Source organism: Aedes aegypti, chromosome 3, assembly GCF_002204515.2.
Source record: "Aedes aegypti strain LVP_AGWG chromosome 3, AaegL5.0 Primary Assembly, whole genome shotgun sequence".
NCBI classification, from domain to species: domain Eukaryota; kingdom Metazoa; phylum Arthropoda; class Insecta; order Diptera; family Culicidae; genus Aedes; species Aedes aegypti.
In genome coordinates, this window is record NC_035109.1 from 244017408 (window position 1) to 244045080 (window position 27673).

At 38.5% G+C, this 27673-nt stretch overlaps 2 protein-coding genes across 2 annotated transcripts in view; one reads left to right on the plus strand and one right to left on the minus strand.

Moving 5' to 3' along the window:
• Window positions 1-27673, plus strand: part of LOC5566602 (matrix metalloproteinase-2) — a 269084-nt gene that overhangs the window by 108590 nt on the left and 132821 nt on the right. The window lies entirely within an intron of this gene.
• On the minus strand, window positions 12595-14310 carry LOC110679868 (serine-arginine protein 55-like). Its single transcript, XM_021855869.1, has 2 exons — window positions 14166-14310; window positions 12595-14093 (listed from the first exon to the last, which is right to left on the minus strand). Exon 2 carries the CDS (start codon window positions 13879-13881, stop codon window positions 12790-12792), a length of 1092 nt encoding a protein of 363 aa, XP_021711561.1. The 5' UTR covers window positions 13882-14093; window positions 14166-14310; the 3' UTR covers window positions 12595-12789.

Below are 27673 nucleotides of genomic sequence, written 5' to 3' on the forward strand. Positions count from 1 at the left end.
CATTCTGAAGAATAGCATTGAACGATTCCGATGTGATTGTATTGACCTGTGCACCAGAGTCAATAAAAAATGGAACCTTTATCCCAGCCACATATGCCGTGACATGAGCCGCTTTTTCATCTGGGACATTAGATACGACTCTGTCAATGGCCGACGTTCCTTGATCTCGTTGTATATTTTGTGTCACCTGTAATAGTTCACCATTATTTTCAAACATTATTTTCTGTTGCATTTGGGTTTATTTCAGAAATTCAGTCATTTATAAATCAGTTTTAATCAGTGAATTCAAAAGCAAACATAAAATAAAACTCAACTTCAAAATCTTAAACATTACTTGTATCGTTTACCTTCGAGTCTTCTTCAACATCTTCCGTTTTCTGGATCATCGCAATCTTCGTCGGTGGCTCTGGTTCTTCTCCCGTCCAGTTTCGTTTACGCGGTTCCTGTTTGACTTGAATCGAGCAAGCTCGAGCAATGTGTCCTCGGCGATTGCAATTACGACATACTTTATCGGTATGGAAACAATCTTCGGCTGCATGGTACATACTCAAACACCTCCAGCACGATCTGCCACGCCGTTGGTTTCGCATGGGACCACGGGAAAAATTTCCTCTACCACGTCCACCGTTGTATCCTCTGGATGCATCAAACGAACCACGTTGTCGCTGAACATGGTCGCCCGGATGATACGAAACGGCTGCCACAGTAGCGGACTGCTGCTGGTGTAGTCTACGGTAGTCATTTTCGTTCTCCAGTTCAACTTCTCGGATGCGTACTTGGTCAATCAACTCGTTCAAAGAACCTCCATCGATTAGGACTCTGTAGGCGAGTGTTCTCACCCGACTATCGGTAGATCCTCTTGTCACAGTTCGCGAAATAGCTTCGAATTCTTCATCAGATTTGTAAGAACACAGTTTTGCCGCTGCTGCCACCCTTTTCACGTATTGGACGTTCAGCTCTCCGCTCCGTTGTACCATATTTGCCAATTTGCTCCGCTGTGATAGCATGTAGGCTCTGGAACCAAAGTGAGCATCCAACCGTGCAATTGCGTTTGAGTAGGGCAACTGCTTTTCGTCAGGCATTCCTTGCTGAGTTGTGGTACCATCGAGTAGTTCAAGCAACAACGATCCAGCTTTGATGCGGAACAGATAGATTTTCGTCGATTCGTCAGTAGCTTGGATTAGATGCATGGATGCATCCAAAACGTTTTTCCAATGGTCGTAATCTCGCTTGTTCAACTCTGCTTCGCCCGCTGTTGGTACACACTCGGGAATGTTGAGGGTGCTCAAGGACATATTGTTCATCGTACTGAGCAAGGTCTCATTTGCGGCAGTCTGGCTTTCACGCATCGTACTCGATCTCGCTTCACAGAATTCGTTCTGATCTTGTTCTTTATCTTCCAACATTCGATTCAGTTCCTCGTTCTCCAGCCGTGTTCTCTCCAGTTCTGCTTTCATTCTGGATAATTCGTCAGCCAAGTGCTTTTTCGTAATTTTCCGTCTGGTAATCCTGTAGAATGAAACAACACTCTCCTTAGATTCATGCTATAAATCAACACTTCGCACGAGAATAATTTTTTTCTACTTGATCTCCATTTTCGATCATGTTCCAAGGTCTAATTAATTCATGACACCCGTCTTTCCAATCGGAGTCCAGATTTATGACACCCGCCTTTCCTATCGGGGTCTGAATTCATAACACCCGCCTTTCCAATCGGGGTCAAATATAGACACTCGCCTTTCCAATCGAGGTCCATTTATTTCAATAATCTTCGGGATCAGATTCCTACTATTCACTAACTGCTTCTACTTTTACTCACCTTATCACATTTTCCTCCGGGTCGACTTCGCTACCGGCTGCGCCATTGTCGTAACCGGAAATGGTGGATAGGCTCCTTTTGGTATCCGCTACTGTTGAATCCGCTTGATCGTGGCCCTGAAAAAGGGCCGTTTAGGATTTTTATTTTTTTTTTTTTTCTTAACAACTTGTAGCTCTAAAAAGAACTGTTGCATTGTGAACTGGTTTCTCTTAATAACTCGTGGCCCTGAAAAAGGGCCGTTTAGGATTGTTTTCTTAACAACTGGTAGCTCTAAAAAGAACTGTTGCATTTTGAACTATTTTCTCTTAATAACTTGTGGCCCTAAAAAAGGGCCGTTTAGTTTACCGCAATACTCACTGTATCAGTGTGCGTCACTATATCGCTATGCCTCACTGTACCGCTTTGCCACCAGCTCGCTCCGACAATGTGTCACTGTGTGGCTCAGCTCACTTTTCGCCGCTCCGCTGCTGCTGGTTTCTCGCCGACTGGTTTCTCTGCTTTTCTCCCGTTCTCTGCTACTGCTGCTGCTGATATGTGTCACTCACAACGTTACACTGATGAATGAGCTTGACCGAGCAATGCCATCGCTTTATATAGCATGGCGGATGAACAACGGCCAATCAGAAACAAGCAGCGAAAACCAATAAGAAACGAGTTACATCGGCCAATCAGAAAACAAGTTATTACGACCAATCAGAAGCAAGCAAAATGAAGCAATGAAGAAGAAACAAATTGGAGAAATAATTGACCGTTTTCGTTCCCGAGTAAAGGCATATTCATGAGGGTTTCTAATTCAAGATGATTTATGATTCTTTCACCAGGAAAAGTATTTCAACATAATTTATCATTTTTCATATCTATTTATTGCATCGCTCTCTTATTCTACACTAACTACAGTCTAGTCATGGATGCGAAAGACGCACAAGAAGCCTGGAACAAGTTGAAGTCAGTATTTCAAGACGATGGGATTTATCGGAGGATTGGTTTGTTGCAGCAACTAACGTCGATACGGTTGGAGAATTTTGAAAGTACGAAAGCAAAAGTGGATGCGTTGTTCTCAACAAGTCACAAGCTAGCAGAAATCAAGTTCCCCGTAGCCGATGAGTGGTTGGCGTCTCCATTATTGATGGGACTACCCAAGTATTATGCCCCGATGGTGATGGGTTTAGAAGCGTCTGAACAAGCTTTGATGGCAGATGCAGTGAAAGCGAAAATCCTGCAAGACGTTAAGGTGAAACATGGACCACGAAGCGCAAGAGATGAGGAAGCCTTCTACAGTGGAGCGGGACGAGAACACCAATCCCAACGTCGTAAAAAGCAATCAAAAGAGTCAAAGAGGATCGCTATAATTGTTGAGATATGCTATAATTGTCAGAAGGTAGGACATTACGCGGCAAATTGTCCCGAGAAGCCTAACTAGAAGAGCAGCAAGGGACGAGCAATGTGCGCTGTTTTGGCAGTCGGTGACGTGGGCCAAGGAAACTGGTATTTCGACTCTGGTGCCACCACACACATGGCAAAACCTGGATGGAATCTACACGGTAAGCAGGAGATTTCTTGTCAAGTTAGTACGGCGAACAGAACCAGTATGATGCCCAGAGTCAAAGGCGTCATTAGTCTGGATTGTGTTGAAGACCCTGTGGATGTACAAGAAGTCCTACAGGTTCCGGATTTTGCAGCTAATCTTTTGTCAGTCAGCAAGATATGCAGCAAAGGTTTCACGGTGTAGTTCACAGCAAGTGACTGAACAGTGCTGGATGAAAATGGACAAGTTTTTGCGTCGGGAACAGCCGAAGGAGGATTATATAGATTGAATCGGCAGGTACAAAATGCCTTTTTTATCAAGTGAGTTGGAAGTATGGCATCGAAGCCTTGGTCACCTGAATGTGTAGAGTTTGAAACAACTGAAGCAGATGATCACTGGCTTCGAATTGAACAAGATGGAGAATTTGAATTGCGTAGCATGTTTTCAAGGCAAACATTCCCGAGACCCATTTCCAAACAGTGAATCCAGAGCAAGCAAGCCGTTGGAGCTCGTACATACGGATTTATGCGGACCATTTGAAGTACCTTCGTTGGCCGGTAGTCGATATTTCGTTAGTTTTATTGATGATGCAACTAGGAAAGTTTTTGTGTATACCCTGCGGACCAAAAATCAAGTATATGAAGCTTACGAAGATTTTAAAGCAATGGTTGAACGACAAACTGGTTTCAAGTTGAAAATTTTAAGAAGCGACAATGGACGAGAATTTATCAACGGTCGGTTTGAAGAAAGTTTAAGGCGTGATGGTATCCGGCATCAGAAATCTTGTCCGTACACACCAGAACAGAACGGAGTGGCGGAAAGAATGAATAGAACAATTCTGGAGAAAGCTCGAAGCATGTTGAATGACGCAATAATTCAGAAGAAATTTTGGGCTGAAGCTGTGAATACTGCGGTATATTTGATCAATCGCAGCCCAACACGAACGTTACATGGTAAAACTTCAGAAGAAGCGTGGACGAATAAGAAGCCGTATGTTGGACATTTGAAGATTTTTGGTTCTGTTGCCATGGTGCATGTTCCGAAACAGAAAAGGTTGAAGTTGGATCCGTAATCAACGAAATGTGTATTCGTCGGTTATGCAGATGATGTTAAAGGCTACCGACCGTACAACCCGGAGAATGGAGAGATTATTATTAGCAGAGATGTGAAGATACTCAATGAAGATCAATGCAATGGAGAAATAGCCAACAGAGATGATAAGGTAGATTTTTTGGAAATTGAATTTTCTGACGTGATTGACGAACTGCGAGCCCCAGAGATGCTGGAAGGAGAACAGGTAAATGAAATTGAACCGATAGCAAATGAAGAAGAGATATCCAATGCAGCAAATGATGATGGGGAAGATTCTAGCGATACCAGCAGCAGTTCAGGGAACGATTTTGAAGATGCTAGCGACGAGATTGCGCTCCCACCGCAATCAGTTAGACCAGCTTTCCAAGAGCATGAGTTTAGACGCAGCGGTCGGGAGCACCGCCACCCAGGCAAGTATAATGATTTTATAACATATAGTACGTATACTGGCCAAATTGTATCTCAAAACCCACAGTGACGGCCAGAAACTCAAACGGTAACTCTACAATGGACAGTATCGAGTCAATGAGCGATCCAACCATCTATGAAGAGGCATTGTGCAGACCAGACCGGAAGCTATGGCTCAAACGTGGATCCTGGAAGACTTACCAGACGGAGCAAAGGCCATCAAGAATAAATGGACCAGATAGAAAAGTTGACTTTTATAAGGCACGTTTAGTGGTCAAAGGATGCTCACAGAGGCCACCCAACTAACATTCACTCATTTAACAAACACCATTATGGCAGTTTTATCCAGCATCATGTTTTATAACATTTTAATAATTTCCATGGCCAACCTTTGTTAAAGCATTGTTCACACAAATTTGGAGAAACTTTAAAGCATGTCGTTGAATACCAACTTTATTTTTTAGCTTTAAAAACGTTTTACAAGCATTTAGTTCAGCTTTTATACGGCTGGTCTAAAAATAATTAAAGACTAATAAAAACAAAAAAATATTTTTCTAGGCACTTTATAAATGTAGTGTGCACTATTATTATGATAGTAAATCCATCTTATTTCAAAATCGCCTGTATACTGGATTCGAACTCGAGACCTTCCAATCGTCAGCGGTATGCCTCGCCATCTGCGCCATCCTAGAATTGATGATTATACCGTCCAGTGCAAAATATAAACTTCTCATAGCTAAATATTGACCATGTTCGAGCTTCTATTCGACAACTTGTCATCAACACATGGTACGCTAATCTACAACTGAACAAGCATATTATTCAGCTGCTGTTTAGTGCTGATCCAAGCTGAGTTCAGTCGGCTATTTTTAGCGCACAGTGAAAAAAATTATGTCGATGTTGGTCAAAATAATGTTTATTTACACAAAGTAAAAACAGTCTGAAATGATTAATGTAATTTCATAATAAGTTTTAGTTTGTTCAAAACTGATTAATTAATTTGAATAATTTTATAAATTATAGTTTGATTATTTTTTTATTTGCATTTTTCATAAACCTATTACATATGCATTGAAGTAAAAGTTCTCTGTATGAATATATTTGAATCATTTGAAGGATTAGTCCTCAGAACCCACCTGAATAGAAAAATATTCGAATATCTTGATGCGATTTTTATTTTAGGAAATGGCCAAGTAAATCATTTTTCTTAGAGCGCAGTATTTATTCAGTTGTGAAGAAATGTCATTTCAAATGTAGCTGGCTATAGAAATTTATTTAATCAATTCTGTCAGAGAAATTTCCATTTTTCTTGTACGGAAAAACATCCCGAGCAGGTGAAAAAAGCTTAGCAATAGAAAATATAATATGGATAGCTAAAAGTGATATTAACTTGATAGATATATGATATAAAATATCTGGAAATGATATCTAAAATAAACTGCTAGAACAAAATTGGCATGTCATATTTAGATTCTGCAAGATTTTACCAATAGCTGCGAGCTATTCATTAGGTCTGCGTACATCAAATTTTTCATAGGTTTAGAAGTTTCAGGAACAAAATTTTGATATTGTCTTCAGATATTTTATCTCTTATGTCAATCAAGTCAATATCACGCTTTGTTTGTCAGTACTTTGCTCCTACTCGGAGTACTTAGCTTAAATGTTTATTTTTGTTTTTCACAATAATTCTGCATTTCTGGAGACTGACCATGTTTATTTTCTGAACAGCTATTTCAAAAGTTTTAAGAAAGCATAATTTATGAGCTTTGAAGTGAATTCGGAACTCAACTTGAATTTCGGATATTTTGTCCATTTTATGAAATTTAGCTATAGTGCACTGAAACAAGCGTTGCAGTAATGAGAACCATGAACGTGTTTTTAAATTTACTATTCCAACCACGATTGAGCTATCATGAACGCTTTTTATTTGCGTTTTGTTCCCTCTCAATCCAACCGCGTCGATAGCCGAACGGCTAGCGTTCGCGCTTGACAATCGCCAGATCCTCGGTTCGATTCTAGTCTGCTGCAAGTTTTTAACCATGATATAGTAATTTTTACCATACAAATGGTGCCATGGTAAAATTGAACGCACAAAATATTCTAAATAAATGCGAATTTAGTCTGCACAAATCAAGTGGCGTTGTGTATTTAATTTAACCCTCTGATATAGTATTTTCAACCGCAACGCTGTTCTCAGTGTGTGATCGCTTTTACAAGGCTTATTTATTGCTGAACAATGTGTTTGTTAATCGTCATTTTGGCCTCTATTGGATCAACTGTTCTTATAATATACTGAAGCTGAATTAGGATTTTATAAGATATTTATTCAGCTCTTATTCATGCTTATGTTGAACATGTGGGAATAGCTGAAGTGCGACGCAAGTAAAACGTTAGTTCATCTTCTGAATATCCTTTTATACATATACATTTGTTTAGTGGAATATTGGCATTTTAATTGGGGGAAACATGTCTTGTTCAGCTCATTTGTAGAACAATCTTGACTAGTCGAATGAGAATCTTTGGAAACGTTTAATAAGTGGCGATTCAACTTTTGTTCATTCTAATGCATAACGTTGAACATTGATCTTAGTTTGTGTTAAAAAAGCACCTTCTCAGCTCTTTATAGAGCAAATTTTTTATTCAGCTGCCATTACCATTATTGAACAATAATTAAACATGCATGCTTGTTTGTGGCTCTGAATTGTTAGTTGGGCAGGCATCGACTATGATGAAGTGTACGCTCCGGTAGTGTGATATTCGACATTACGATATTTGATGGCATTAGCGGTAAAATTTGATTTGGAGATAGATCAAATGGATGCAATCACAGCATTTCTACAAGGTAAGCTGAACAATGAAGTAATCCATATGCAGCAGCCAGAGGGATTTGTAACGGATCCGACGAAGGTGTGCCGACTTCAAAGATCGCTTTACGGCCTCAAGCAATCTAGTAGAATATGGCTGATTCCATAAAACGTTACGAGAATTTGGACTGGAGCAATCAAAATCGGATCCTTGCTTTACGTAGACTATTTTCTTATATTCACTAATGACACAAAAATGAAGAAACGCTTGGAGAAATTCTTGTGTAACCGATTTCGCATGAAGGATTTAGGTCAAGCGAAGTATTGCTTAGGACTACAAATCACCAGGAATGAGGAACGAGGGGAATTATTGTTAGACCAACGTAAATATATTGAAGACGTACTGGACAGATTAAATTTTCTCAAATAGTCATCCCGTTTCAACACCATTCGAACCTAGCGAGCGTTTGGACAAGTCAATGACCCCGAAATCAGAGGAAAAAAGGAAGAAATGAAAAAGGTTCCATACAAAGAAGCTGTTGGATGTTTGCAATAAATATCACAAGTCACGCGTCCGGATATTTGCTATGCAGTCAACGCAGTTAGTCAATTTAGTAGCAATCCAGGTCCAAAATATTGGGCGGCCGTCAAAAGGATTTTCCGATATTTGAAGGGATCGATCAATAACAAGCTCTCGTGCAACAAGAAAGGCAACGATGAAATCATTGGCTTCATATATTCATCAAATATTTATCTTTGAAAATTTTGTTACTTTTCTCAAAATAGTATTTTTAAAAGCTTACAAAATCTTGAAAAGAAAATAATAAATTTCCTATGAATCAAATTCCAAGTTATTTATGAGGTGTAGTTCAATTTTCAGATCAATCGGTTCATTAGAAGCTGTTATACAGTTCCCTAAACTTGACCATTTTTGTATGAAAATCGGTCTTCATGTACTTTATTGTTGGCAGTACTGTATATTCTATTAATTATATTAAAATTTTACTCTAAGCCTTTACTGAATTCAAAGAAAACTTCATCAACAATGGAATATAAAATAGAAAAATATTTAAAAATAATGACAAAATAATTTCCCTTAACTTTCTTAGTTTTTTGTTAGAATTGCAAACATGTTTAAATTTTAATGTTCTGATAGGAACCAGATAAACTCTTTGAATAAAGAGCAGTGCTTTACAGGATTAGCCTTATTTTTAAGAACCTGCACAAATGTGAAGCGCTTTTTAAATTCAAATAATTTTTTAATACTTACTACAGAAGAATCAAATTTTGGCTTAATATTCATGATTTTTTTTTTGTAATATATTGAAGGATAATAATTGACCAATCCATATTAGATTAGGTAAAGAAAAAATAAATAGCTTTAGTATTGGAAAGTTGAATGAATGAATGAATTGTCTTTATTAACGAGACTTTCAGCGATGGAATGTTGACTTTAGAAAGAACGTTAGAATTCTTTGTCCAAATGTCTAAAGAGAAAATAGTGTAAGGTATTTCAAAATGTTTTTTTGTTCTTAATTTTGATTCCTCGGGAGGCCCCCTTCATCGGGGGGCCCGGGGCATTTGCCCCCTTGGAACCCCCCTAAATTCGGGCCTGCCTGTATAACATTTACAAATGTGGTAATTTAGGTGAATGATTAATTGTTTGCATTTCATTCGAAAACTATCAAGAGCTCTGAATAAATTATGATTGTAAAAAAATAATTCAAAGTTGTTTAAATTCCAGATTACTTATCCAGAATAGTTTTTTTCGAAATTGAATATTTTCCAATAATTTTAGGAATTGTTCATGAAGCATGGCTAAGTGTATTGAAATTAGAAAAGGGGTCATGCACAAATTATGTCACGCTCCAAGGGGGGGAGGGGGTCGAGCCAAGCGTGACAAGCCTTACAAAATTTTCGGAGGACTCATACAAAAAGTCTGACAAAGGGGGGGGGGGGTCGAACAAATTGAAATTTAGCGTGACATAATTTGTGTATCATCCCAAATTCAGAAACCTCTTGCTTGTAAGAAGAGACCAAACAGTAATCAAAAAAACAAATCGAGACCTAACAGGAACCAGGAGAAAAAAAGTCTGATTCTTTATGGAATCAGACCTGACATTTCTCTGAGCATATATATTTTTTTTTTTGAACTTCCTCGAGACATTACGACAAATAATAGTGTTTGTATTACTGCATTTTCAATGATTTTCTCAAGGATTTTCATCAGCAATAATCTCAGGTATTTTCTCAAAGATCCAGATATAACTCTGAAGATTTTTTCAAATTAGATAAGTGGATAGATATTTTAATTTGAGAGATTTGAATTTCTCTCCCGGATTTCATTTAGTGATTATTTCCCATAAAAGCACTTCAAGAATTTTCCCAAGGAATTTCTCCAAGAATTTTATTTTGATTTTTTTTCCAAAAATAATTACAGAAATTACCTTGAAGTTTCCATAAGGCATTGCCTCATATATAATTTTAGATATTTTTCAAGAAAATCTCTAGTCCTCAAGGTGTTTTTGGTGATTCTCCCATCGGTTTCCTAGAACATCGTCCAAAGGCTCCCGTTTTAAACATGTTGCAATATTCTACCTGAAATGTCTCCAGGGATTTCTCAGGATTTCCTACATAATTGTCCTTCAGAATTTCTTCAAGATTTTGACTAGGATTTTCTCTAAGGATATCTTGAGAAATTACTCCAGAGATAGCTTCTAAGATTTCTTAGGAAATTCCAGAAACAAGAAATTTCACTAACAGTAACTCCTCCAGTAAATTTTAGAGATTTCTCAATGAAGTTTTCACAATTTTTTCCAAGCATTCTTCCAAGAGTTTTTCGTGAAGAATTTCCAGCAAATTAGAGTAACCTCTAAAAAAAACTTGTATAAGTTCTTAAGTCATTCTTGATAAATAAGGATTTTTAGAAAAACTCTTGACAGAACTTAAGAGTAATTGCTAAAATTATTGAAACAAAAAAAAACAGATCAATATTGAATCTCTGTGAAGCAACTCCTTGAAAAACTAAATCGCTACGAAATTGAGTAGGAATTATCGGAGGATTTCTTGGAAAAACCGCTTTAGTAGTAACTTAGATGAACTTTTCAGAATTCTATGGTATTTTTATTAGATTAATTGAGGAATGTTTGGAACAACTGTAATCCTTGGATGAAATACAGAGGAAATTTCAAAAATAAATAATAGAGAAACTGAATCACGAAACACAGGTCGACTATGAAATGTTCTCAATAGATTTACTGATTAATTACTCGAGGAATTTTTGTAACAATTCTTTGGAGTGAGAGTGGACATAATGGCGTAGAAATTCTTAAAACAATCCCTGAAAGCTTATGAATTAACCTTTGTGGGCTTCTTAGATGATATTATGTGGGAATCTTTGGAAAATCTGATAGAGTTACAGCTGGAAAATTCAGTAAATATCTCGAGGAAGTCCTAGAACAGTCTTTGGAAAAAAAAATAAAGTAATCCCTAAGGAAATGACTGGAGTTAGTATTGTTGAAGTGCTCAAGGATGTCCTGAACCAAATTCTGGTGACAGTCCCTTAAGCATCCTTTGAAAAATTGCTGGTAGAATTGGCAGGGGAATCTCTTGAAGAATTCCTGGAGAGAATCCTGTATTAGTCCCTGAAAGTATTCCAGATGAAATATCTGGAGAAAACACAAGGAAAATTCTCGGAACATTTTCTCTAGAAATATGTGAAGAATTTCTGATAGAATTAGTTGAATAGTCTCGTAACAGGCTCTGAAAGTTTCTTTTGCATCAGAATCAAATACAAGGGAAAAGAGATCCTTTAGAGACCATATTGGTTCATCATAAATAGAGACTTATTAGAGATTTGAATAAAAATAGAGACCAAGTCTCTAAATAGAAACCTGCCCCTCACCCCTACATACGTGAATCCTTTACTGATCAAATACCTATACCTGAAGATATTTGATGTTTAGATAAGGCGATTAAGTTCCATACCTGAAAAGATCCTCACTGAATAGCTTAAGCAACGTTATGATAGCGGCGCAGCCGAATTTTTTGTATTGAAGAGAGTATTCTGGAAAGTAATGGTAATCTCTGGATTTTGACGCAAAAACCCTTTGTAGTGAACATATTATACAATGAATTACTACCTCAAAATATTTTCCCTGATTTTAATTCAAATTCCCTGATAATTCCAGGTTATCCAGGATTTTCCAGGTAGTAGACACCCTGCTTTATCATCGTGCGAGGCAGAATATATGGCGTTATCACGATTCAAGAAGCGTTTTGGTGGAGAAATATGCTGAAGCAAATTTTTGGAGAAAGACAAATCAAGATTTTCTGTGATAATCAATCTGCTATCGCCATAGCCAAAAATGGAAGCTACAACCCTAGGACAAAGCATGTCGATATACGTTCTCACTTTGTTCACGATGTTATTGAAAATCAGCTCAAGGAGCGTTTTAATAGCGGCGCAGCCGAAATTTTTTGAGGGATTTTGACGTGAGTCACGAACATATTTTACCTTGAAATACTGCCTTGAAGAAATTTCCCTAATTGTTATCGAAATTCCCTGAGTATTCCAGGTTTTTTGGAGGTTCAATAAAATTCCCTGAAAATTCCAGGTTTTTTTAGGTAGTAAACACCCTGATTATATACTTCTAGGCGTTGTGAGCATTTAATCACTATTTTTATGATTAATAAGTATGCACTAAACGCCTTGAAGTATGGAACAAATATGTTATACACTAAATTGTAATGATTATTACTCATGACTAACGTAAATTCAGCAAACATGGAACTGATATACATTAAAGGGCGGCGATGTTTAAATAGTAAATTTCACTAAACCACACGTTAATTCCTAGATTTTTGTAAAGAAAATGGGTATAATTAGCAAACAAAGTGTCCCTATCATGGACTTGGATTTCTCAATAATAAATGCAGTATTGAAATCAGTTTTACAGTTTTTTTTATTACTTCATTTGGATCTCAAACCTACAGTACAGAGTAAAAGAAAACATGCTTTCTTTTAGGTTGGTTATGTTGTATTTCAAATCAAAATATTGTTATACATCAGTGTTGTTGTTTCAGTAAGTTGTGTGTAATCATTATTCAATAAAAGCATTCGATCGCGCAAGTATGTCCATTTAATCTTCCATACTCTGATCGTTGTTACCGGCCGAAGCCGAGCGGGATCTTCCGCGGTTTTCTGGAGAGCGGGAGCGACTGTCGCGGGATCGGGATCTGGAACGGGAGTATGACCGGGAGCGAGAGCGGGACCGAGCATCCTTGGACTTTGACCGCGAACGAGAGCGACGTTCCGATCGGGAACGAGAACGATCTGCACGATCACGGCTCTGGGAACGTTCCGGCTTCTTGTCCTTGGAGCGGGACCGGCTTGCCGAACGGGAACGTGATTTTTCCACCTTGGAACGAGAGCGCGAACGGCGATCATCACGAGCACGATCACGGCTCTTGGAACGGGACTTTGACTTGTGATCAGCATCACGGGATCTGGAACGGGATGCATCCCGGTCACGCTTCTGCGAGCGAGATTTCCGGCCATTCTTGGACTGCGAACGGCTCTTTGAGCGGGAACGGGATCGAGACCGGGAGCGAGATGCCGATCGGGAACGACGTCTGGATGGAGATCGAGAGCGACTATCCGAGCGGGATCTGCTACGACCTCCGCGGCCGCCACCACCACCACGTCCTCCACGGTCCTCCTGCAAACGGATGCGACGTCCATTAAGTTCCGTATCGTCCAATTGTTTGATGGCGGCCTTCATCTCCGAAGCGGTAGCAAACTCAACAACACCTTCGTTCTTCCGATCTCTGTGGGCATCGGCATAGGTCACTTCTCCCGCCTGGCGCATATAATCCTTCAGGTCCTGCCAGCTGATCCGGGAGGACAGGTTCTCCACTATCAAGCGATGCTTGGTGCGCAATGGAGGACCGAAACGGGAACGTCCACCACGACGTTCACGGTCACGACGCGATCCGGAACCACGGGCAGTTCCCCTGGCCGGTTCGATGGTCACTCTCTCACCCAGCAGCTTTTTGCCATTCATCTCATAGACGGCATCGTCCGCGTCACGGTAATCTTCGAACTCAACAAACCCGTAGCCCTTTTTGATCAGAATCTCCGTAATTCTTCCGTAGCCTTTGAAAAAGCGTTCCAAATCGCGCTCCCGGACATCATACGGAAGTCCGCCGACATAAACACGGGCACCACTCATTGTTTTGTGAAATACTTATATCGTTTGTACTGAAATTAATTGGGATGAGGAAGGAAAAGCACTCCACTCACAAGAACTTGTCCACACTCTGCGCTTTTTTCTTCTGTCGCTTCTCGACGAGGTTTGGCTTGGTCGCTTTTTTGCTTCGCACTTTTGCACGGGAAAAACTTACGCCTGGTTCCTCACTTGGCGGACGATCGTTTCTGCTGGTGCTGAAAAATCGAAAACGAGTACAACTTTTAGGTATGCACGAATTTAGGAACGGTTTAATGCAGGAAATTTACCGGCTTGGTAGAAATTCTCATCGTTTGTTGGTTAGAAGATGGGTACCTGTCAGGTAAAAGGAGGCCGTGTTGCTGGTTGCCTCTGGTGACTGCGTTCAAAATGGTGCGCGGACTGCAGACAAAGACGTCCGGGTGAAAGGTACCCACCGTTTGCGTTTGTAGTGGTGCACCCGAGCCAGGCAATCGTGACGTCGAATAACGAAGGAAGGAGGTTTCGAAGCGATTGACTGCAAATTTCTATCATAAATTATCAAATGAAATATTATTTCTAACTAAAACACAGAATAACATACGAATTAACTTCTCTAATTGAGTTCAATTCAAATATATTTAATCATATTGGTTCAAACACTATCCCGTGCATGCTGTCAGTTGGACCTTTTACCGTTGGGGACGTTGGTTTCCACGCCATGAGGCAGCAGAGCCGCAAATCGACGCCCGCACCAACACCAACAAGCTATCGAATTCAACGCCGCACAGTGAGATTTTTTGATTTCATTGGCAAACAATAATTGGGTCCTAAAATGTTTGATAAAATCTTGTTTTTATTCAACAACTTTAGCATTTTTTCCCGCTCAAATAACGGCTGTATCATGTTTAAACATTAATTTTAAAATTGGAACCATAAATGAACCTTGACACTTGAGATCATGTTTGACGTTCGCTTAGTCGACGAAAACACCACAGGGGTTTTAGTTTTAACACTGGGGTTGTTCCTATCTGACATTTCGGAAGGGACACGGAAAACAAAATTCACCCAAAATTTGAGTTTAAGCCAAGGGGTGTGACAAAATCTAAAATAACATAAACAAATGACTTAAACCAACGGAAAACATTGGAAAATTGAGTAAATATGTGTTTTTGGCCTAAACTTAAGCGTTTGGCACTAAAATCGGGACAGGGCTTTAGGACCCTATTAAACCCATTATCTTTCCTTTCGCTTTTCGTAACATGTTTTGTGCTGTAGAATAAAGAATGCGTAAATCTTGCTTCATGAGCAATAAATATTACGGATTATTACCTCTCCTATTGAAAATAACCCTGTTCTAGAACATGTCTGAACTTGACACTCCAGAAGCTATTTTGTTTTTTTGAGAATTATTAATCATTTGTCAACTTTCTTCAGAAATTCTATTCGTCAGTCAACATTAAAATAATGGGTCGATTGCAAGGATGGAAATCTAGTGATCATGACAAAATAAATGATGCATCGCGGTTGTTCTTTATCGTGCGATCATAGCAACAACGATTAACCATTAGTCGTCAAGTCCTAACAACAAACTCCGCTCTGCGAAAAATGAATCGCTCGGCATGTGTGCTAACGATCAATTGTTCGCAAACCAAAGTCATAACTTTTGGGGGATTTTTACGTTTTTATTCCGCGATCTGCCTTGTGGTATGTCATTTAAGATTCGAATGTCAATCGGGTATGGTCTGAGTTAAAAATTATGCCGTGAACGCGTTCTGATTCATGTTAATCGCGACTTGTAACAACATCCGACAAACGGTTTGTCTCGCGACAAACAGTGCATCGGATGCTCAATTTATCCTTACTATGCACGCGTGATGAGCTGTTCGAATCATGCTTCTGCAAGAGTAACCGCCCTCTTAGACCATTCAAATACTATGTTGTTAGTCGCTAGAGGCGATTTTTTTCCATCCTTGGTCGATTGCAATAAAAAAAAAATAAGTAATGAAATGTTAATTCTTAACTTGAAGGAAGCGGTGAAATGGTGCACAGTTGTAGAATTTTGCGGCACTCATAATAAATACACATCCATAGAAACGCTCAATAAAAGGTTACCATCAGGGCTGAAGGTGATTATAAAACGAAGCCAAACTTTAAATATGCATTGCACAATACAGGAGAATCTGACAACAGTTCGCGTTGAAAATCAATCAAATCACTTGTTTGCTGGTGTTGCCAATGGGATAAATTTGCAACGCGGAGCGCTGTTTGGTTCTCAAGTCTTGTGCTCTTGAAAATTTGAGGCGTGGCTTCGTTCTACAATCACCTTAACATCCTGATTTTGAGATTATTTTGAGCTGTCCTGATTTATTTTTCATATTTTAAGCTTTGTCCTGCTTGCCAAATACCATGGAGTATTGAAGATAATTTGAATTTGTTAAAACTATCATTCTATCGCTATCAGTTATGAAGAGATCTCTGAAACTCCGATAAATAGTTTCAGCATAAATGGTAGCAATCATGAGATCATAAAAATGTTTCTTATCGTAATATTTTGATGCATCACAAGGAAAAAATCCCACATTTGAATGCTATCTTTTTAGAACTCAAACAACTATTAAATGAGAGTGCTTGTACGATTACTGTTGTCATCCCGACAAACATTTTTGCTGAATAAGAATTGAATAAATCATTCCTAAGTTCATTTCAGTTTAAAAAACTGTTGTTCCGCTTATAATGTTACTTGGGATTGAAGATGTTATCAAAAAGCACAATTAACAATTCAAGTGCAGATAATATTAAAAGGAACTACTTTATTACACTTTACCAACGGATACATGACCGCCTAACATCTCGCACTCTATATCATTGCTAATCAGTTTTTGAAGAGGTTTCAAAGATCTTAAATCATAAGATCATTGCCAGATTTCTCATAAAAATTGGTTTATTTTAGCAGGACGCTGAAAGATTTCGGTCGAATGAGAATCTTCTGCTGTAGAATCATCCGGCGCCAGGAGACACGTCTATGGCAACCGAACTTTTGCGCTTTTTCGTGGCAAGTAGTCGAAATTTAGTGACAAACTCAACTATTCTAAGCAACTAAAAAGGCTCAGCATGATTTTAACTGCTTACGTTGGTAAATTCGGGTTGGTTTCCATACAAGAGGTAAATTCATATGCATCATTGAGTTTGCCACTTGTATGCAAACCAAACAAATAATAACGATTTTGTCACACATTTTTGGATTACTTCCTTTGAGATATGAGCATACCGTAGATGTTTATTCTCAAGAAAATACTTAATGAGGGACATGTCCATGTCGAATCCGGAGAAGCAAAGCGGAAAGCATGGTAAATTGGAAAGCCGGTAAAAACGCTCTACAATTTTACTCACTAAGTCAGTAATTTCCATCAACCAAACATATTTTGGTTAACTGAGATTTTCCAAAACCCAGTAAAATTTCACTGGGGTCGGTAATCTGAATTGGCTGTGTTGAATTGTTTTGGCCATTTCTGCCGCAGAAATTGTTACTTCTCTTGAGCAAAACAGCATAGGGTGCAGAACCACTTCCATGATTCACTTTGGCATGGGGGTTTTTTTCTCGGCCGAATTGTCTGAAACTTTGCAATAAGAAACACTTCGTATAACGCATATTGTGGCCAAATATTAGCTCAGTAGCTTTCAAAAAAAAAAAAAAAAAAAACACTGACGAAGTGAACCAACAGTGCCAAGAATAGAATCGGGCCCTAGTTTTATTAACTGAGAGCTTTCTTTGCCAAAGTTGCCATTTTCGCATTCGTATATTATGTGGCAAAGTACGATGATAGTCTATGCCAAAGAAAGCTAAGGAAATTTCCATTACGAAAAGATCCTGGATCGACCGGGAATCAAACCCAGACACCTTCAGCATGGCTTTATTTTGAAGCCGCGGTCTCTGACCATTCGGCTACGGAAGGCTCCACGAAGGGACATAAAACATTAATCAGTGTAATCGTCTTATTTATGTTCTTGTATTCGTTGGTGATTGATCTGCATGTTAAGGAGTTCTTTTCATTGCTTTTAGCATCTAGTCAATGATCAAGAGTTGGTACACCATAACAGTATTGACGAAACAATATTGAACAGAAAGAAAACTTTGACCAGGATTATCAAAACCCATTTCGATGCATTTGATTGTCATTGATGTTTCAAAGACTTCAAGGATTTTTTAAACGTGTGTGAATAATTATACGACTTGCATATTTTCTGAAGATAGCTCGCATAACCTGTGATCTCGCCGTAAAAGCCATTGGTAACCGAGTGTGTAGCTCCTTGTTTCGAAGCAAATGAATGGCCCAGGGTGAAAACTATCACTACTGGGAGATAGAGAATGAATTGTTGAATAATGTGTAAATCCATTCATTTTCTCGGTAACATCAAGCTATACACTCGGTTACCAATGGCTTTTAAAGCGAGATCACGGGTTATGCGAGATAGTTTCCAATTTATCCCAGTCCCGTAATTGCATGACTGTTTTTTTTTTTGTGTGATTCTCATAAAATGGTAAACATTGTGAATCGTTAACAGGTAAAATTGATGCCTAAAATTCTCGCATAACTTGTGTTCTCGCCCTAAAAGCCAGTGGTAGCTCCTTGTTCCTAAGCAAATTAATGGACCAAGATAAAAAAACTATAATCACGAGGAGGGTATAGGAACTTCTCTTCATCGTAGCATTATTGAATAAGATGTAAATTCGCTCGTTTGCTTGGTAACATCAAGCTACACACTTGGTTATCAATGGCAAATTCAGCGAGAATTGTATGGTTTCGATGGCACCGCAAAATAGGAGTTATAACCATGGATTTCATTTTTGATAAAATTCCATGATGATAATTTCAAAATGGACTTCTTTAGCAATTTTCATTATTCTTTCGAATGGCTTCTTCCATGGATTTGTGTGACTTTTCCACTAGAGCATAAAAGAATTTGTTTAGGTATTCAACCGTAGTTTGCTCCAAGGGTTCCAACAGAAAAACTTCCACACATTTTTCAGGAAAACTTCTAGAAAATCCTTTGCTAATCCGAGACTTTAAAAATGCAAAAAAAACCTATCAAGCGTTTAAATTCTTTCAAGTTTATGTTCAAAACATTTCTTGCAAATTCTGCCATGAATTTTTCGAGCTCTTGTTCGATTATACCGAGAATACCTGCACGATTCCAGAAAATTATTCTAGCTTTTATCTAGGAACAAAACATTTCCTAGTGTTTTTTTTTTTTGTAATTCTTTTATAGAACCCTCAGAGTAATCGTCTAAGTATTCGAACTGTATTTTCTCTGAAAATTATTCAATGAATTTTGTCGAGGAGACTGCTTGGAAATTTTTCAGGAAATCTTATAAAGATTCTCTTAGGAATTGTCTCTTAGTTTTTCAAAAAGCTCATCTCTTAAGGCGAAGTAGGCCGTCATTGAAATTTGTACGCATCGTTGATGATTGTTGCTAATCCATCTCACGATTTCGAATCCAAGAAAATCAGTTGGTTTTGCACTGACACAGCTGAAAAAGTATCAGCATACTTTATGTATGTTAGCGCGTACAGTGATACTTTTTCAAGTCAATATAAACTATCAAGACTGAGTTTTATCACTTTGAAATGCAAGCTGAAAAGTCATCATTGTTGCCAAAACGAATGACGGGCTATTTAGCCTTAAGAATTTTTTGGAAATTCCTCTAGACATTGTTTTCATCAATAAACTCAAAGAGATCTCAACACTTTTCTTTAAGAATTCCACCAGAGGATTTAACAAAACTAAGTATAAATTTAAATAAACATAGTTCTATGCATGGATGATCGCTTGAATATTCTAGCTGAAACGTCTTTGATGAGTTTTTGCCGTTAATATCCCATAGTGATTACGTATGCGCACCCGCGCTCACTCGGTTGCCTGAACGACGAACGCACACGCACACAGGCACATAATGCGGCGAGCGCGAGATTACTTTGCTTTTCTGTCACCCATCCTGCGTATCGCATTCGCTGCTGTCATTCGAATGGTGTGCTGCTGTGTGGTTTCAATCGCTTCCATTCCTTCGAATAAGCGATGGAAGAGGAAGTTGTTATCAAAACATGCACGCTGATAGGAGGAAACGTCCGTCTGTTTCGTTTCGTGTTACTTCATCGCTGAGAATGTTATGATTCAAATGCGGGACCCGTTATTTTGTGTATGCTTTCGTAATCGTATTCCTATGTGAATAAAGAAGTGCCTCAACAAGAATCACAATACCAATAAAAATCAATTTTTGCGGGTGAAAGCAGTGTGGCCATCAGAATTTAGAAGCCGACAGCTCGACCCGGCGCTTTCTCGACAGTGGTGTGAGTGAAACGAGCATCTCCGCTCGGACAACAAACACTCACACGCACAAACACTTGACATGCTGTGAGTGAAATAATTCTCGCCCGTTTTCGCCGGGTAGGGTAGCACCAAATCGCCTAAAATTACAGTGCTGCCAGATACATAGATTTCTTGCCATACTTTTGGCGCATCTGTACCCTGTACCCCACTAATCTGCACATGGTTCAAACAGACGTCACACTCTCATCCATTGTACATCGAGTAACTTTTGAAGTTGGATAACGTCTTACGGCAACATACTGGGGCACGGTGTGCTGGAACACACATATTATCGAACTTGCATGAACCTCCGATCTTTTTTCACTAAAAGTTAGCCTTTATAGTCAAGAAAAGCTTGCGGAATATTAAAAAAAATCAGTGGGGGTTGTGTACAAGACACGACCGCATGACGTTAACTACGCCATTTAATTTGCTGCATTCGTATTATAGTCAAATGTCATAATTGCAACCTTCCTTTAGTTATAATCCAGAATGTAATGGTTTGTGAATTCAGAAAATATATATGTTTAAAATAAAATTTTGCGTTACGTAATATTTGAATCATTCCTTAACAATAGAAAATATATTGCATCCCAACGGCACAGCAGCAGCGTCCTCGGAAACATCCTCAAATTGCCGTATTGTCAATTATTCGTAATAAATCAATTGTTGTATGCTGCTATGAGATGAATTAAGAAATTATAGCAAGTATGTGGTAAACACATTAGGGAATATTACACAATTAACTCTTTAAAACACATTTGTTGGCTCCGGAAAGGGCCGATTGAATTGTTGAATTTGCGTAACACGGACACATTTTGGCGGCTTTGGTCGATTTTGTTCAGCCATCTCGAACAATTTAAAGAATATTACACAATCAACTCTTTAAAACACTTTGTTGGTTCTGAAAAGTGCCGATTGAATTGTTGAATTTGCGTAACACGGACACATTTTGACGGCGCACTGGTTGCAATCCTCCTCGCTCGGTGAGATTTTCGGTGCTGATGACGATGTGCGCTTCAACAAGCGGCTTCGGTTGATTTTCTTCAGCCATCTCGAACAAATTAAGGAATATTACACAATCAACTCTTTAAAACACATTTGTTGGCTCTGAAAAGGGCCGATTGAATTGTTGAATTTGAGTAACACGGACACACTTTGACGGCGCACTGGTAGCAATCCTCCTCGCCCGATGTGCGCTTCAACAAGCGGCTTTGGTCGATTTTCTTCAGCCATCTCGTACAAACAGCTTGTCTCTGGTAGCGAGGAGCTGAGCAGGTTTGCAGGAGCTCTTACCAGCTCGAGAGCGAAAACAGAATGCAACCGAATTCAACGAAGAAGGGATGCTTTATACCCTTAGAATAGCAGGTGATGCTCCTCCTTTCAAATTCTTCGTTTTCTTATCTGGGAAATAGGCTATATGAAACTGATGTCTGGGTAAGGGAATTACAAGATTAGCATTATGCTATTATTGCATCCCGACGGCACTGCAGCAGCGTCCTCGGAAACATCCTCAAATTGCCGTATTGTCAATTATTCGTAATAAATCAATTATTGTATGCTGCTATGAGATGAATTAAGAAATTATAGCAAGTATGTTGTAAACACATTAGGGAATATTACACAATTAACTCTTTAAAACTTATTTGTTGGCTCCGGAAAGAGCTGATTGAATTGTTGAATTTGCGTAACACGGACACATTTTGGCGGCTTTGGTCGATTTTCTTCAGCCATCTCGAACAAATTAAAGAATATTACACAATCAACTCTTTAAAACACATTTATTGGCACTGAAAAGTGCCGATTGAATTGTTGAATTTGCGTAACACGGACACATTTTGACGGCGCAATGGTTGCAATCCTCGCCCGGTGAGATTTTCGGTGCTGATGACGATGTGCGCTTCAACAAGCGGCTTTGGTCGATTTTCTACAGCCATCTCGAACAAATTAAGGAATATTACAAATCAACTCTTTAAAACAAATTTGTTGGCTCTGGAAAGGGCCGATTGAATTGTTGAATTTGCGTAACACGGACACATTTCGGCGGCTTTAGTCGATTTTCTTCAGCCATCTCGAACAAATTAAGGAATATTACACAATCAACTCTTTAAAACACATTTGTTGGCTCTGAAAAGGGCCGATTGAATTGTTGAATTTGAGTAACACGGACACACTTTGACGGCGCACTGGTAGCAATCCTCCTCGCCCGATGTGCGCTTCAACAAGCGGCTTTGGTCGATTTTCTTCAGCCATCTCGTACAAACAGCTTGCCTCTGGTAGCGAGGAGCTGAGCAGGTTTGCAGGAGCTCTTACCAGCTCGAGAGCGAAAACAGAATGAAACCGAATTCAACGAAGAAGGGATGCTTTATACCCTTAGAATAGCAGGTGATGCTCCTCCTTTCAAATTCTTCGTTTTCTTATCTGGGAAATAGGCTATATGAAACTGATGTCTGGGTAAGGGAATCACAAGATTAGCATTATGCTATTATTGCATCCCGACGGCACTGCAGCAGCGTCTTCGGAAACATCCTCAAATTGCCGTATTGTCAATTATTCGTAATAAATCAATTATTGTATGCTGCTATGAGATGAATTAAGAAATTATAGCAAGTATGTGGTAAACACATTAGGGAATATTACACAATTAACTCTTTAAAACACATTTGTTGGCTCCGGAAAGGGCCGATTGAATTGTTGAATTTGCGTAACACGGACACATTTTGGCGGCTTTGGTCGATTTTGTTCAGCCATCTCGAACAATTTAAAGAATATTACACAATCAACTCTTTAAAACACTTTGTTGGTTCTGAAAAGTGCCGATTGAATTGTTGAATTTGCGTAACACGGACACATTTTGACGGCGCACTGGTTGCAATCCTCCTCGCTCGGTGAGATTTTCGGTGCTGATGACGATGTGCGCTTCAACAAGCGGCTTTGGTTGATTTTCTTCAGCCATCTCGAACAAATTAAAGTATATTACACAATCAACTCTTTAAAACACATTTGTTGGCTCTGAAAAGGGCCGATTGAATTGTTGAATTTGCGTAACACGGACACACTTTGACGGCGCACTGGTAGCAATCCTCCTCGCCCGATGTGCGCTTCAACAAGCGGCTTTGGTCGATTTTCTTCAGCCATCTCGTACAAACAGCTTGCCTCTGGTAGCGAGGAGCTGAGCAGGTTTGCAGGAGCTCTTACCAGCTCGAGAGCGAAAACAGAATGAAACCGAATTCAACGAAGAAGGGATGCTTTATACCCTTAGAATAGCAGGTGATGCTCCTCCTTTCAAATTCTTCGTTTTCTTATCTGGGAAATAGGCTATATGAAACTGATGTCTGGGTAAGGGAATCACAAGATTAGCATTATGCTATTATTGCATCCCGACGGCACTGCAGCAGCGTCTTCGGAAACATCCTCAAATTGCCGTATTGTCAATTATTCGTAATAAATCAATTATTGTATGCTGCTATGAGATGAATTAAGAAATTATAGCAAGTATGTGGTAAACACATTAGGGAATATTACACAATTAACTCTTTAAAACACCTTTGTTGGCTCCGGAAAGGGCCGATTGAATTGTTGAATTTGCGTAACACGGACACATTTTGGCGGCTTTGGTCGATTTTGTTCAGCCATCTCGAACAATTTAAAGAATATTACACAATCAACTCTTTAAAAACACTTTGTTGGCTCTGAAAAGTGCCGATTGAATTGTTGAATTTGCGTAACACGGACACATTTTGACGGCGCACTGGTTGCAATCCTCCTCGCTCGGTGAGATTTTCGGTGCTGATGACGATGTGCGCTTCAACAAGCGGCTTTGGTTGATTTTCTTCAGCCATCTCGAACAAATTAAGGAATATTACACAATCAACTCTTTAAAACACATTTGTTGGCTCTGGAAAGGGCCGATTGAAATGTTGAATTTGCGTAACACTGACACATTTTGACGGCGCACTGGTACAAATCCTCCTCGCCCGATGAGGTTTGCGGTGGCGATGACGATGTGCGCTTCAACAAGCGGCTTCAGTCGTGGCGGCGTGTTGTTGTTCCATTCGCGTTCCATTGAAAACTGAGCTGAGAATGCGAAAGGCACTCGAGACTTGCTCGCTGACCATGTTCACAGCTTGACGGCAAAAAGAAGAATGAGCGAAGAAGCAGGAATCGGTCTGGTTTTATAGTGCGAAGCGGAACGCAAAAGAAGCGTGGAAAACTGCTTGCACGTGATTGGTTGCGTAAGAAAGGGGTCGACATTTTCCAAATTTTCAATAGTTTATTGTCGATATTCAATAGTTTTCTCCATTCGAGAAAATTGCTGTATACATTTCCGACCGATTGGTGGGAAAATTTTTAAAATCTATAGATAAATGACTGAGTTATTAGCGTTCAAAATCTTTCATAATTTCGTGACGGTCGCAAAATTTTAGATTTTCAATTGACACCCAGTATATTGCCGTAAGACGTAGTTAACGTCAAAAATCTTTCATCGGCAAAAAATTGAAAAAAGTCGATTTTTGTATTTTTACCCTTCTCCCATATATGAGTTCATAGGAGAATATTAGAGTTACACTAATTTTGATGCATTGCAATAGCTCAAAAACTTATTTGATATACCTTGATCACGAATCGATTACAAGACGTTTCAAATTTAGCATAATTTCTACCTACATTCACACAAGTTGACCAGCCCATGGTGGTATGCCGTTTATTAACGACATAGCATTTTTACATAAATTTATTAAGGTAAACATACTACAACTTATCAAGTTTCAATCAATGTTTCCTATTCTACAGAATAATTGAAATCATTGGAGTTCGTTATTGAACATGAAGCTTTTTTAAGATAACAGACAATTGTATAATTACATGCAACCATTAAAATAAACCGCCATACAATTATATAGGGCAATGTACTGTTTAAATTTTGTATGGTGTGTTCACATCTAGCTGGTCTTGTTATTCACATTTGTTTTGATTGAAAGATGGAGGAAGATTCTACGTAAACCTGTATACGGTATGTCTACATCCAAAACAAGAACGCATACAAATATTGTAAAATATCGTTACATATGCAGGGTTTATACAGAAAATGTAAGATGTGAAAATAAAAAAAAAACTATGATAGTCTTATATTTCTTGTATGAGTAACAATATTATATAATACTTGTAAAGTTGTCATGCAGATTTAAATGGAAATCTTGCAGCCGCTGGTTGGGTGCGTTTGCTAAAACCTCACACCATTAACGTATCCCTAGTTACATTCATATACTTAAAACTAAATACATACCATCAAACGGGGTAACTTTGATAGTTTTTTTAGAGAAAATCTAAATATTTTATTTTTTATTTGTAAAACAAGCACTGGTTTGTTAGTTATCGATTGCACATGAAAGATTGCATAACGGTTCGATCTTAATGAATCTATAGTTTTTCATATAATCGAAAGTCAGTTTTTGGTAATGGGGTAACATTGATAATGAGTAGATAAGCACATGAAAATCCAAAACAAACTATTGTTTGACATCATCACAGTTTGAATTGGATTGGAGAATGTTAACCTTCCAGTCGTCGCGCGGTTTGCCACCGTCAGAACCACCACGCTGCTGTTGGGAACGAAGAGCGAGGTTTTTCCACCAGTGTTGTACAGAATACAACAGCGCGACGACCGAAGTGTTAAAAGAGAAACTGGATTAGATTTTATCAATTAAAGTACAGAATTTATTGAACAAGAAACATCTTTAAAACGGTTTTCAGTCAAAACAAACATGATAAACACCATCATAAATTGATAATAATGGGTATAAAAGTATATCTCTGAATAGATATCTATCGATAATCATGTTTCGACATTGAATTCACCATAAATCAATCGTTTTTGGAACATGAATGAGTATAAATCGAAAGAATCCCGTAAAGTACATGAGGCGTTGCATACCTCTAGGCTTTTAATGTTATATGGGAATTTGTGACTTTGATTACGAAAATGATTCCAAATTGTAAAACTGTTTTTCCCTATGAGGTTTGATACCGGATTCATGTTCTACTATAGCTAGGCCATCAAGCATACGTACCGAACTCATTATAGTTTCATGAAATAGTGATAGTAAAACAGATTGTTTGTGAGCGTTTTGAAAGTACCAAAATCTCATCATTTTTAAATATTCGAATATAAAGCCTCAAATACTCTCGATTGGCACGAAAACAGCTTAGTTTCGTATTCGTTTTGCTTAACTGAATAACATAATTTTTGTTATTTTGTTTAGTACGTTGCGGATCCCGCACTATCAAAGTTAGCCGCATTTTCAAAGATACCTCGTTTTATGATACTAAAATGTATGTGTCCATGTTGGATATTGAAATTGTTGTGTCTATTTCGCAAAATTTGCCCCCTCCATAAGTGCGAAGTCATGAATAAAAGTGATTTGTCATCGTCGCCACATTTATTATTCATCCTATGACAAATAATTGGAGTGATGACATAATGTCGATCCGAAGTAATCCAGCCCTTTTACTCAAAATCAGGCACTTCAAACCCCAAATATAATGTGCGCATTGCATTTGAGTAGATTAGTGACAGCACAAAACTTGTATCACGATGAGCTTGAGACCACATTAAGGCTATATAAGCCGTTTACTGTTAATCATGTTATAGTGAACCCGCTCTCAAGACTTTTGCGCGTATAAGCACATGAATACAGCCTATACTGCCATGTGTATCCATTTCTGGGAATTCCTATTCTGATTAGAAAACTTTACCGTATACGTAAAATATTACTTATTTGATTCAGAAAGAAGAATACAAAGCGTTCGTATGAGCTTTTCTGAAGTGAAAAGTGAAATTTCCATTATATAAAATACGGCATACCACCATGGGCTGGTCATATTGTGTGAGTGTATGTAGGAAATGATGCTTAATTTAAAACATCTAAGAATTCATTCATGTTAAAGATATGTCAAATTGATCATTGAGCCGTTAAAAAGTCATCATATTAGTGTATCTCTAATATTCTCCTATGAACTCATATATGGGAGAAGGGTAAAAATACAAAAATCGTCTTTTTCCAATTTTTTGCCGATGAAAGATTTTTTAATATTCTGCAAGCTTCTTTTGACTATCAAGGCTAACTTTTAGTGAAAAAAGATCGGAGGTTCATGCAAGTTCGATAATATGTGTGTTCCAGCACACCGTGTGGGGTACAATTTCGAAAAACGAAAATCGTTCGCGTCACGAAAAGTGGTTAGATTTTGACTGTTGATAACATACTAAGGCCCGGATAGATTCTCGAGATTCTTGCACCAATCGATTGGAAATCTTTCTACAAATCGACTTCAATAATGAAAACTATTCATTTTCATGGCTAAACTATTGATAAATAGGTAAATATCGAGGCATGTCTTATTTTCCGTAGAAAAGCACATTTTTCTTGCTGTTATAAGGTTTTTACGTTTA

What these genes read in the sequence shown, in the direction of transcription:
- LOC110679868 (XM_021855869.1), bottom strand. Translation starts at nt 13,881, where the DNA reads ATGAGTGGTGCCCGTGTTTATGTCGGCGGACTTCCGTATGATGTCCGG.